The sequence below is a fragment of the Martes martes genome (assembly GCF_963455335.1).
Source record: "Martes martes genome assembly, chromosome: 2".
Lineage (NCBI taxonomy): Eukaryota > Metazoa > Chordata > Mammalia > Carnivora > Mustelidae > Martes > Martes martes.
This window is the reverse complement of record NC_137889.1, coordinates 64,979,349-64,992,484: the sequence shown is the minus strand read 5'-3', so window position 1 is coordinate 64,992,484 and position 13,136 is coordinate 64,979,349. Positions and strand designations below refer to the sequence as shown.

The following is a 13,136-nucleotide window of genomic DNA, read 5'->3' as shown; positions in this document are numbered from 1 at the left end:
TCAGAGGAAAATGAATTTCTACGCACTGGGTACCCAATCATAAAACATTACAGAGGGAATGAATTCCATGATCTCTTCCCCACATTGTCACACACCAATCAAATAGTAAATTACATTTTATTTCATTTACAGAGAAGTTGGGGCAAAAAGGTGGTGTCTGGAAAACAGCACACAGGTGAGAAGCACCAACGAGAAGCCTGTTATAAATACGCCAGTGCGCTCTAAGTAGAGTGTATGTGGGGCCCTGGGAGGCCGTCTAAGCAGGAGCATCTCTCCGCTGCCCTCTGGGTTTGGACCCATCCCCGCCTGCCAGCAGCAGCCCCCTCCGCACCCCATCCACCACAGCCAAGAGCACAGCCCGCAAACACCCCCATGAGTAAGTGAAGTTCCCTTTCACATCTCAGCAGCAGGTGTGCAGGGAGCTGCCCGGTGGAGCCGTCACCGCGGGGGAGGCTGGGCAGGCTGAGGACAGGATAATTAAAAACTCACAGTCCAAAGTCCCAAGGCTTGACACGTGAAAAGTCCATCCTGTCAGTCCTGACGCCCTTCTCCAGCTCCACAGGCCTAAGCGGTTCCCTGCGGTACATCCTCTGCCCCTGCCTCGGGCAGTAGGTCCCCCTCCCTGCCCCTGGAGTGCCCATTAGTGATGTGGAGTTCCTGTGTCCAGGTGGCTGCGGGTTCCGCCCTGGAGGCAGAAGGCTGGTTCCCAGGTGCCAACGTCCACGTGGGGCCTCACTGGCCAGGCACTAGAGCAGCTTGACGTAATTCTGTGGGATCAGCCCCCTCTTGCCATTGAGGGTCCCTTCTAGCCAGCCAGGTTCCCTCGAGGTTTGCACTGAAAAGCAAGAAAAATCACTTTTTACCAAAACGCTCCCAAGTCCTTGCTTCCTGTGGAATTCACTGCACCACCGTGTACATTAAAGGCTCAACCAGAAGAGAAGGGGGCCCATGGCCGGGCTATCTCGTTACAAATGTGTACAAGTGGTATTTATAGGATCTGCCCCTCAGCCACTACAGTCCCCATCATTCCTCCTGCAACAGCCTCCTAACCGGTCCCCTAGCTTCTCGTCTGGGTCCTTCTAATACCCATGCACAAAGGAGCTCAGTGAACTCTCTAGAACATGGAGCTGATGACATTCCCCTGCTTAAAGGCTGGCAGGGACAGAAACAGACCTCAGCATCTACTAGTCGGGTGCACAGACACCCAGTCCTGCCCAAATCCCCAGCCTCCCCTCCTACTCCCCACCAACACAGTGCCCCCCACCTCTTCACCAGGTGGTCTTCCTCTTAGAGACCTCTAAATGCCCTGTCCTCTGGGAAGACTCCCTCGACCATTCCCAGCACTCCTCAGGCCTCACGGACATGTCTGGGCACCTGTCTCTATGCCACACAGGATGGGGTGCTCCTGCAGTTGGGGCCTAGGCCGCACACATCTGAACACAGTGCGGGGCAAACTGTAGGCGTCCAGAAGTATCCATGACAGATACAAAAGAAAAGGACTGCAGGCTGGACAGCAAAGGGCACAGGGTCCAGGCACTGGTCACCAGGGTTTGGAAGTAAAATACAGCAGCATTTAATGGCCTAAACTGTGGGCAAGCTGCACTCAGGCCTCGGCCAGGGCCAGGAGCAAAGTGGCAGCTGTGTGCGGAAAGGGGAGGACACAGACGGCCCGGAGCTCGCTGAGCCATGCAGCTGGGATTGCCCCCCAGAAGAACAACTACCCGGTGTCAGAAACTGGTACACCCAGCCACGGGCCCACCACACAAAAGCTGCATGAAACAGTACTCTCCTCAGTGTGCATCACACGTTCTAGATTCTCTTCTGAAAAGCAGACTCCAGCTCAGCCAAACGGAGTTCGTCACCCACTCATGTGTGGCGGCCACAGTGCGACCTCCGCACACCCGCTCCCTCGGCTCGGAGGCTCCTCGTCCGCTCAGGACTGGATGACACCTCCTCAGCCTGCAAAGAGCAGCTGGGGCATCCCACCCACCGAGGCCAGCCTCGCGCTCCAGACTAGGTCAGGGCCCCCGGGGACACACCGGTCATGTTCCGGGTTGTGGGGGGGGGAGGGCGGGGCGGGGGTGTGAGCGAGAGTGAGACAGAGACAGAGGGTGGGAGGTTGACTGTGACTCTCCTTCTTCTACTCTAGGTTCTAACATGACACGGGGACCCTGCACCCCCAGCATCATGCCCGGCACAAGAGGATTTGTTTAAAGAATGAATAAACAAATGAACAAGGCACATGCTTTCCGGGTGGTCCAGCAGCCGGTCACCTTCTTTGCTCGCTCACTGATTTCTAGCCGGGAACTGGTCCTCGGAGCAGGATTTTCTCACTTATTCCACCTCCTCCGCCCCCAAGCTGGCAATGTCATCAGAACAGCAACCTGGAGAGCCTCCATGGAAAGGGGCCCTGGGCTCAGGACAGACAGCCTGGAGGGGAGACTCCCAGCTGACAGATGCCAGCCAGGTGCACCTGGGGAACTACTGAACCCTCGGAGCCCCGCCCAGCCTCCTCCACTGTGAGATGGGGCTACCAGCACTTAGCCTGGAGGACCGCTACAAGGAGTTCGTAAAATAGCTTATGGAAGAACACCTTGGAGTTGCTCACTGTATCTTCTCCTATACACAATGAATGACCACTCTCCCCCGAGTGGGTATTAATAGACACGGGCCGAACAGAAGAAAAAGAAAGATAATTTCCCATAAAGCTGGGGGTAAAGGAGGCCTAAATGTGGGAAACCAAGCGCGGTCGGGAATCCTGCACCAACCCTCTCACAGACCAAGGGCCTTCTCCACACCTCACCTGCTGCCTTCGCAGCCCTCATCTCCCCAAAGGGCACGAGAGAAAGGTTACCAATGTAGAGAAGGGACTGAGGAGACTCTCACAGTATCCAAGAGCCTGGAAGTGGCCAATGGCTGGGAAGGGGATGGAAGAGAGCAAAGCACCCACAGCTGGGCCTGCCCAGGCACAGGAAAGGTGGCTCAGGGGCCACAGATGAGGCCTGTGAGGGTCTCATCACCTGTATGAAGACTTAGCCCCTCCTGGGAGAATCAGATCCCAGAAGACCCACCCTAGGCTCCATGCTATATACTTGGCTGATCAAACCGCTTCCTCCAATGGTAGTATGAAAGTTCCATGTTGCAGCCTGGTGAGGCCATGGTACCCACGTGTTATTCTGGATGTTTAGATGTAATGAACGGGAAATCAGTAGACTCTGAGTCAAGCAGGATATGGGTGAGCCTCACCTAATAAGTTGAAGGCATGAATGGAACAAAGACTCCCACAAAGGAGAGGGTACCCTGCCCTTGGCCTGCCTTTGGACACAGACTACAACTACTCCCTGGGTCTCAGGCCCATTGGCCTACCCTGCAGGATGTGCATCTCCCACAACTGCATGAGCCAATAGCTATCTACGGAAAGTGATCCACTCATTCACAGACACAGTCACGTCCCATGTGTTCTGTTTCTCTGGAGAACCCTAACACAGGCCGTTTCAGAAATAAGTGCCTCATTGTGGGGGAAGATTCTGACTCCAAGAGGCAGTGAGTATAAGTGAAACAAGGTCCGGGCTAGAACCCTGGCGCCTTCAGGACTAAGCAACCCTGGGTGATTTACTTCACCTCCTCTGACTTCCATGTTCCTCTCTTCCAAAAGAGGGGAAGCGATAACTCATTTGAAGTTACTGCAAAGACTAAAATGAGACAATTTACATGAACTGTGATGCTACACATACATCATGTCTACACCCTCCGCACCACGAGAAAGGGCCCTGTCCTGCCACTTATGAGTCGTGTGGCCCTGGGCGAGTCACACATCCTGAGGAACCCAATCAGTGTGTGAGGACAATTACACCAGTGCTCCCTAGCACAACTGTTTCTATTGTTATAAAATATATATACAATTTACCATTTTAGTCATTTGGAAGCATGCAATTCAGCGGTATTAAGAATAGTCACAATGTCGTGTGACCACCAGCACCATCTCCATCTGCAGAGCTTTTACACCTTCCCAGACTGAAACTCTGGGTCCCTTCAACACTAACTTCCCATCCCCTCCCTGGGCTCCTGGGACCCTCCATGCTAATTGCTGTCTCTGTGAATTTGCCTATTATAGATATTACATATAAATGGAATTATACACAATTTGGCCTTTTGTGACTGGCTTATTTCCCTTAACATAATACCTTCAAGGTTCACCCATGTTGGAGCATGTCTCAGCATTTCACTCCTTTTATGGCTGACTATTCTGTTATACGTTTATCTACTACATTTTGTTTATCTGCTCATCCATCAATGAACATTCGGGTATTCCCCTTTTTGGCTACTATGAAAATGCAGCTGTGAACATGGATGTCCAAACACCTGAGTCCCTGCTTTCAGTCTTCTGTGTACACATCCAGAAGTGGAACTGGACTGGATGGTAACCTTGTGACTCATCTGTTTGAGGAACTTCAACGCTGTCTCCCAGCAGCTACATGTACCATGTTACATTCCTACCGACAAGGCACAAGGGTTCTGATTTCTCCACATCGTCGCCCATGTTTGTTCTGTTCTGTGTTTTTGATAACAGTCATCCTAATGGGTACAAGGTGAAATCTCACTGTGGTTTTCCCATGGCCTCCTCATTTACCATCCCATATCAACAGGGGCACGGGAGCCAGTTACAAGAATAATTTGCAAGAAGCTTTCTCCAGAACAGAATATGGACTCAGTTCTGGTTTGGGTGGGGTTTTTTTAAGCATAATAAAAACAACACATATGACAAATATTCAAGTGTTATGAAGCATCATCGTAATATAGTGGACACCAGGGAGCTACAGCACATGACTGACACAGAGCTGTTCCTCTGCCAGATCCTCACCTAATGCCCCCCACACCACCTCGAGCTCATCAGGAGCTTGAACATTGTAGTTCTCATTCTCTTATCCCAGCTATGGTGAAAACATAGCTTCGTCACACATGTACAGATCTCAAAATAATATGCTATTTATTTTGCTTATTTCTGAGCTTGGCCAGAACCACATTATATAGAGCCTTCCAGCACTCACTTTTTTTTTTTTTTTTAAACTTAACATGTAAGGATTCCCAAAGGTTAGGAATATATCTAGGAATACAATTGTTGGGTTGTGGGGTCTGTACAGATTCAACCTGCCAAGATAATGCTAAATTGTTTTGCAAGGATTACTCTTTATATATTTGAGATCTTTAAAATGAATCACTTGGAGTTTTAAAAGATTAATCTGGGCCACACCTGCTCCCTAAAGCATTGGCTCAGTCACGTATCCACATGGAAATGAACAGTCTGGGAAGCGCTGCTGAGAGATGGCCCGCTCCCAGACACCCTCCCACCAGAGGGCCCCCTCCAGTCGTGCCTGGCAGCCTATGGAGGGACACCGCTCCCCACTCTGATCGTCTGCCAGCTGAAGGACCGCCTATCTGGAAAGAGAGCAGGACTGACTGGCCACCCAGTAAATGTGTTTCCGGAGTTGCCTGGGCCCAGAGAGAAGGGAAGGTCCATATGGCAGTCCCAGGAATAGAGGCTGCCCTGAGACTTCACCAACATCATCCTCCCTAGAGGATGTGGGAGACACTTCCCCGGAACAATGGCTAAGCATTCTTGTATCTACAGTACAGATGAATCTTCAGCCTAGAATTTAAACTCAAAACTTATGTCCAGGTCCACACGGTAAGAGGAAAAGAGCAAGGAAGAACTATCAAGCTACTTCATTACTAAAGATCCCTTTCTCTTCCACACTCTGGTTCAGGGTTTCTCACTGTTGTATATATTACAAACCACAGAACTACCAATGATGCAGCCCATGGGCCACTTTAACCTGGATTTTGTCTTTACCAAAGGCCACTGGATGCCATAAACCAATTTCCTATGTTGCCCATACGAGGTACAAAAGGGGATTACACTGCAAGAGCCTTTACGATAGCTGCTAAGGCTCCAGTGGGCAAGTGAACACAGGAAAAGGTCTTGGACATTTTGGAGGCCAGAGTATTGCTGGTGTGCACAAAGGAAGTGGTCCTGGCCGTATTCCCATGGCCAGTGCTGTCACGGTGGCCACCAGGAGCTCTGCCTTGCTTCATGGAAGCTGAGGCCAGATGAGCTGCCCATCTGTGCTACTCTGTGTCAGTCCTCAGAAGGGAAGACCCCAAACCACTCAAGGAAGAGCTTCTCTACACATTCTAAGCAAGCACACAATGAATTATACATTTTCTGCTAAGAGATCTGTTACGCACAGAGATGAAAATACAGAGTAAAAAGAATAAATGCTGTTTAAGAGCCTTTGACGTTCTGTACCTTTTAAGAACTAGCCCTAAGACACAGCAAGTGTCAGGGTATAGGTTCTGAATGTGTTCCTCTGTGTCTGCCATGCTTCTCTGTGCCCCTGTAGGAGGACCACAGGGAGCATACACAGGACAAGGCGCTCACATAAAATAAGATGCTCACATGCTTGGGTAGGGGAAGGTGGCAACATGTCAACAAGGCAGGTGCAAAGCAGCTGGCCTTGAGGGAGGGACTGAGGAACCATTGAGCCAGTGACCCAGACAGAGCTAGACTCCAGCACTCCAGGGAACCAGGTCTGGGGGAGGAAGCACGGAGCCCACTCATGGTACACCACAGTGCGCCAAGCATGGCTCCCTGCTTGGCAACATCCTCTGTGGACATCTGTGCTATTCTCAAAGCCCCACCTACATCTGTGGCCTCAAAGGCTACCCTGACACCACATCCTTGAAGATGAGGCATCCTTAAACATGAGGATGGGGAATTGGATCCAGAGAGAGCTTAAGGAACTTCTCCAAAGGTACAGGGAAAGTAGAAAAACCAATCTGATCTTAAGCAAAATAACGACGTGTGCGTGCGTGTGTGTGTGTGTGTGTGTGTGTGTGTGTCTCCTGCAAATCATTTAGGGACTTCAGAGGTAGAGAAGCTCAGTCTCTCATGTCTGACATCTGCTAGACTTTCCCCTGTTACCCATGCTGGCAGAAACCGGATTTGGTTGAGGTCCTGACCCTCATTCACATGTCTGTGTGCCCAGAGGAGGGGTCCCCGTGGTTCAGATTGCCCTAAGCCCTGGCCAGTGATGGGTTTAAGGTGAGTATCTGACCTTGTTCTGACTACTGAAACATGAGGGCAGGTAAACTAGGGAAACTCTTCTGGGAAAGTTTTCCCATTCTTAAAAAACATAAGGATGAGGCATGCCCTTCTGCGAGGGTCCAGCATAGCTATGACGCCTGGACTGGCAGCCATCTCATCCCACTGGGGAAGCCGGCCAAAGGTCCCTGACCACAAGCTGTGAATGGCTCAGAAGAGACAGATCTACCGTGATGTTGATGATATCTTTGAGAATGTGAATTAACCAAACCTTCCAGACTTAATCACCGTTAAGAGCCAATCCATTTTCATGACTGAGAGCTGGTTGTATCAGTTTCTGTTACTTGCAGTCAAAGGCATCCTCATAGATATACCTTCTACAAAGGTAAATATCTCATGAACAATACAGCCTAAGAGATTTCAGAAGCTCCCAATCAGGTCTAATCACACAATGTAAAAATTCACCATCATTTCTCAAATGGGTGGGTTTCGACACTACTGCCTCAGCGTTCCCTCCTGCCATGTGGTGTGCCAGTGTGTGACAGGCCTAGAGTAGGGCAGATATTTTACCACACTCTCCTGGCAAAAATCACACGTATATGTGTTTCAGTGATAGAGGAATGACCTTGCTTCTACTCCAAGAACAAAATTCCTCCATAAAGTATAATTCTGTCATATGCAGGGTTCTGGTGGGAGTGTTGTTTGTTTTCTGGCACTATCAGGAGTCCCTGGCTCTCAAGAGTACATACCACACACAGATAGAAATGTATTCTTTTTTTTTTTTTTTTAAGATTTTATTTACTTATTTGACAGATGGAGATCACAGAGAGGCAGGCAGAGAGAGAGGAGGAAGCAGGCTCCCTGCTGAGCAGAGAGCCCGATGCGGGGCTCGATCCCAGGACCCTGGGATCATGACCTGAGCCGAAGGCAGAGGCTTTAACCCACTGAGCCACCCAGGTGCCCCAAGACAGAAATGTATTCTAAATGAGGCAACTGGCAGGGCGCTAGGGTGGCTCAGTTGGTTAAATGTCTGCAACTTCTTAATTTTGACTCAGGTCATGATCTCAGGGTCATGAGACTGAGGCCATCAGGCCCTGTACTGGGTGTGGAGCCTGCTTAAGATCCCCTCTCTCTCCCTTTCCCTCTGCCCCTCCCCCTGACTCTCTAAATAAATGAATAAATAAACAAACAGACAACTTGCTTTCTAATAAAGATAATTAGGGGCGCCTAGGTGGCTCAGTGGGTTAAGCCTCTGCCTTTGGCTCGGGTCGTGATCTCAGGGTCCTGGGATCAAGCCCCACATCGGGGTCTCTGCTTGGCAAGGGGTCTGCTTCCCACCCCCCCCCCCCACCGCCTGCCTCTCTGCCTACTTGTGATCGCTCTCTCTCTCTCTCTCTCTCTCTCTGTCAAATAAATAAATAAATAATAAAAAATTAAAAAAAAAATCGCCAGCAAACACTGCACGACTGATGATATACCACTAAGTGTTGTGTTGATATATTCCACATATTCCAAACATTCTGGCTGACTGACCATTCCATTCAAACATCTAAGATCCTCACTGCCTCCCCAGAACTCTCTTGGGCAGCTCCACCCACACGCATCACTGTTTCCACAGCAACCAGTGAATTTCATAATGAGCAAGACTGTTAAGGAAGAAATCAGGAGAGGGGGAAAAGAGATAAACAATGAACCATAAGAGAAATCTGTGAAACATTAAGCCAAGTAGAGCTCCTAAATGCTTGTGTGTGAATATTAAAGACTCAGATAAAATCCAATACACAAAGGCAACACCCAGATCCAGAGAGTCACACATTAACCAAATGAGCAAAAATCACGGAAAGCATAAGAATGGGAAGGGAACTATAAATCAACATTTTTTGACAAGAGTACTCTTCTGTAACTCAGATTTGGCAAACCTGACACATTTAGGAGGTTTGGCTGGGGACTGTGGAAGAGGAAAACAAAGGATGCAAATTAGAAGTATTTCTTAATTCCAAATGGCACTAGCTTCTTTACATCAGGAGAAAGGTATCCTAAATGAAAATTCACAAGAGTTCAAAGGGCTGGAGAATCATCAAGATTCTGACAGCAGAAGTGGAGTTTCATAACCCTCCCTGCTCCCGGCCCCCGGGGTTCAGTTCCTGGCAGCCAACTGGGCCAGCTCTCTCCCGTCCAAAGGTCAAGGGAGGGATGTGTGCCCCTGACAACCTCATAACCAGTGACTGCTTACTCTGGATTGTAGACATTCGGAGCGGGGACAGAACATATGCTACCACGGAATCCCCACTAACACTCACCGTCCTCAAAAATTGCTCCTATCTCAAAAGATAATTCTGAGCTGTGTTCTGCTTCACATGGATACACTGCTCGAGCCTTCCGATTGACAACACTGAGAAGAGAACATGAAAGACACAAATTAAAACGTGAAAAACCAGGAGGGGGAAACTCACCTCCCCCCAGCCCCACCCCTTCCCAAATCTCATTTACATACCACCAGTGGGACAACTTCAAAAACAAACAAACCAACCAACCGACCAACCAAATAGCGGTGAAGTGAACACCAGGCACAACTACAGCACTTGATTTTCAAGTAAATGATGGGTTTCAAATTCAAATCTTTCTTCAGGGAGCTTCTCTGAGCAGCTTTCACTGAACCTCATCACCTAATTCTCCTCTCTGCCCGGTGGGATGCCCTTTCCTATCGTTCAGCATTATGGGATCCACAGGGTGTTTACTCCTAAGCACCGTGTTCCTCTGTTAGGAAAAGCCCCCTATCTTGAGACAGAAGGCAAGGCAGCGAAGGGCAGAGGCGCGCGTGCCCCGAGTGACTTGGGCAGTGCGCGGCGGAAGTCCATCTGTCCACACGGATAGTCTGCTTCCACAGCACTCTGGAAGGAGTTTACGGCTCTGAGTCGGGTCTTCTCTATTTGACCCCCTTGCGCCTGCCTCCAAAACGCATTTTAAGGCTAAGCTTCTCACCGCTTGTCCCAATGCCCTCTGTGCCCTTCTGGGAAAAGAGCACACCAGGCAATGAGGGAGACCATGGTGTCGGCCAGATGTAGACTGAAGCAGAAGGAAGTGCCCCACCTCACTGGAGTGGGGGGAGCCAGGGAAGACAAGAACTTCAGCCTACCACCCAGGACGAAGCGCTTACTAGGCCAGTTCCTTTGGCTTCTGCACATTGGGCCCATTAAATGGCCATGTCAACCCCTGTTCCCAGGACCCCTTTCACTTTCTTAAAAAAAAAAAAAAAGTGCTCTATATTCATGTATAATAAGTTCTTCCAAAATAAATGGTTTCATCAGTGCATAACAAGCACCAAACAAAATGGAGGAGGACAGTAGATTCAAGCAGCTCTCACATAAGGCAAATTTCTCCAGAGAATGTATTTGCTCTTGAACTAAGCACCGCCCGAGACAAGGTGGTCAATGTCGAGGATGAGCTCCAGGAGGCTTGAAGAACCTGAGCAACCGCTTTCATGTGGGGAACCCAAGAAGCTGCTCAGGTTGACCAGGCCTGGGTGCTGCCCAGGTCTTCAACATCGTTCTCCACACCCCATACCTTTCCGGCGGCTTGTCCACTATGGCGGCAGGCAGAGAGAGGGGGGAAGGCGGGGGCTTGGGTGAAGGAGGCGTAACAGCCGGGCTGCAGCTCGGTGTGGTTGGGGACTGTGTGTTAAGCCACTGGACCATGGGCGATCGCGTCTGGCAAGGGCTGCAGGTAGAAGTTCGAAGGACAGGATTAATAGTATAAAAGCCACAGAACACCAAATACGTGACACCCCATTCCCAAATGGCTAAGATGATAGCTTCCTTATCTCCCCCAGTGACCAGAACAGGACTGAATTCTCAATGGTCTGTAGCCCCAAGAACCACAGTCCAAAAGAGGGATGCTTTATACTTCTCCAGGTATGTGGACAAGATCAAGTCTTGTCCAACCTAGCACCATATCAATTCACTAATTAGGACACTAGAATCCAACTGCCATGACCAGTTACTTGGACTTTGAGGTGCTCATGTTCTCTGCTTATAAGGAAAGTGTCAGAATCTACAGTCTAACTTATGACCTTTCACTCCAAAAACTTAACCCATGGCCTTTCAATGTTTAAAGCCCTTTCCTCTGGTCACATACACAGGGCAACTCAGACAAAACTGCAGCTAGGAATCAAGATTCCTCTAGAGTAGACCAAAGACTAAGACAGAAAGCCATGAACAGCAAAAAAAATCTTTAGGGACCTTAATGTTCCCTAATATTTGCAAATTAAAAAAAAAAAAGGCAAGAAAAAAGCTAATGTAAAAAGGTCAGGGAACAGACTCATGGAGGGCCTCTAAACATGAAAAAGAATGCAATATATAGGTATGGATCTGAATTAAGTTATTCTTTAATTATCTCTAAACTGGAGGCTTGTGACTATGGCATATGAAGCTTACTTTAAAAGCACAGTGACAAAAGTTGCTCATTTCAATTACATTTTCAACACACATGCATTTCAGTGGCTGCTACACCCAGACGCTCTTCACCTCAAATTCACCCGCTTCAGCTAAAACCAGTTTCCATGAGCAGCTCCCTTATCCTTCCACATTCCTGAGCATTACCTTTGCTTCTTTCCTCTGTAGCAGAGCTAACATCGAATTCTGTCCATTTTTACTTCCACTAGCTCTCATGCTGTTCCGTTCTCTACCTTCTCATCACGTTGCTTCATGCCTGTGTCACCACTGTGGTCTCCTGGCTCAGCCCCCAGTCCAATTCCTCCAACTCAAGTAGCTCAACCAGCCAGCTTCAGCCACCTGAGACCCAGTCTGCCCCATCCATCTCCCCAAGAATGAGTGCACTCCCCAACCTGCCCTCTGCCTGCTCTCCTGATGGTCCTGCACCCTGCCTAGGTCTCTTCTCAGCTCTCAGGCTCCCCAACCCCTCTGTCGGCCCCAATCTGTCCCTTCCTCAGATCAGCTCCAGGCCTGCCTCCCCGAATGCTTCTCCTTTGGTCTAAGTCACAGATCTCTGAAGGCCCAGCCCAGTAAGAAATGGGAGGGCAGCTTGGCAGGAGTTATTCTGTGATGGTTTCAGAGATTTCTCTTGCCTTTGGGGAAAAATCGGTCTTTAACTCTTTCCATAGACCTCACAGAGCCAGGCAGAGTGCTAGGCACGTGCAGTCTTCTATGAACACCTGAACAACCATTCTACAACTAAAATTGGATTTTACAAATCGAGTATGTGAAATATTGCATTCATGACTTGATAGATACTTAGTACGCCAGCAGGTCTCCTATCCTTTGATCAGAAAGGGGGAGAGGGGCTCACATTTTTTTTTTAAATGTTTGAACAATTTTGAACAATTTATTTACAATCCCCCCATCTAGCCAATTCACATGGAGGTCATAAAACCTATCTCATAACCAAGCAGAGAAATCTATAAATCTCAAATGGTCTGTATTGCCTTATCAGAAAATGAATCTTAAGTGGTGTCTTACTAATCAGGAAGGGAGAAGAAGGAGTGACTGAAGCTCTGACAGAGAATTTAAGGCTGCACTTAGCCAAACAATTGCCATTTCATCTTCCAGCAATTATTCAAGGTGCTGGGAGGGCGGTGGTGGCCGCAGATGAGATGTTTTACCACACCCCCATCAACTCTTTCAGGTCATAAATAGCCTAGTGATTAAATGGTGGCCATCCATCTGCAGAGAGGGAGGACAGCTACAGGATGAAGATAAAGTAACAATGGTGACTATACTTACAAGGCTCTTTAAAAACAAAGATCATAAATTTTATAGCTATTATCTACTTAATCCTCACTTTAAGTGGTTTGCTTTTTTTTTTTTTTTAAGATTTTATTTATTTATTTGACAGAGATCGCAAGCAGGCAGAGAGGCAGGCAGAGAGAGAGGAGAAAGCAGGCTCTCTACGGAGCCGAGAGCCCGATGAGGGGCTCGATCCCAGGACCCTGGGATCATGACCTGAGCCGAAGGCAGAAGCCCTAACCCACTGAGCCACCCAGGCGCCCCTAAGTGGTTTGCTTTTTTGTAAAGGAAAA

General features: G+C 48.8%; 1 protein-coding gene across 2 annotated transcripts in view; it reads right to left on the bottom strand.

Annotated features, from left to right (window-relative positions):
- Nucleotides 1–99: 99 nt before the first annotated feature.
- The window catches only part of ARHGAP10 (Rho GTPase activating protein 10), a 340,466-nt gene continuing 327,429 nt past the window's right edge, over nt 100–13,136 (bottom strand). For both annotated transcript variants that reach the window (XM_080797689.1, XM_080797690.1), the window contains 3 exons: nt 10,667–10,819; nt 9,403–9,494; nt 100–835 (listed from right to left, as the gene is read on the bottom strand). In XM_080797689.1, the coding sequence (XP_080653815.1) occupies nt 747–835; nt 9,403–9,494; nt 10,667–10,819 (334 nt within the window). In that variant the 3' untranslated portion in view covers nt 100–746. The remainder of the gene's footprint in view (nt 836–9,402; nt 9,495–10,666; nt 10,820–13,136) is intronic.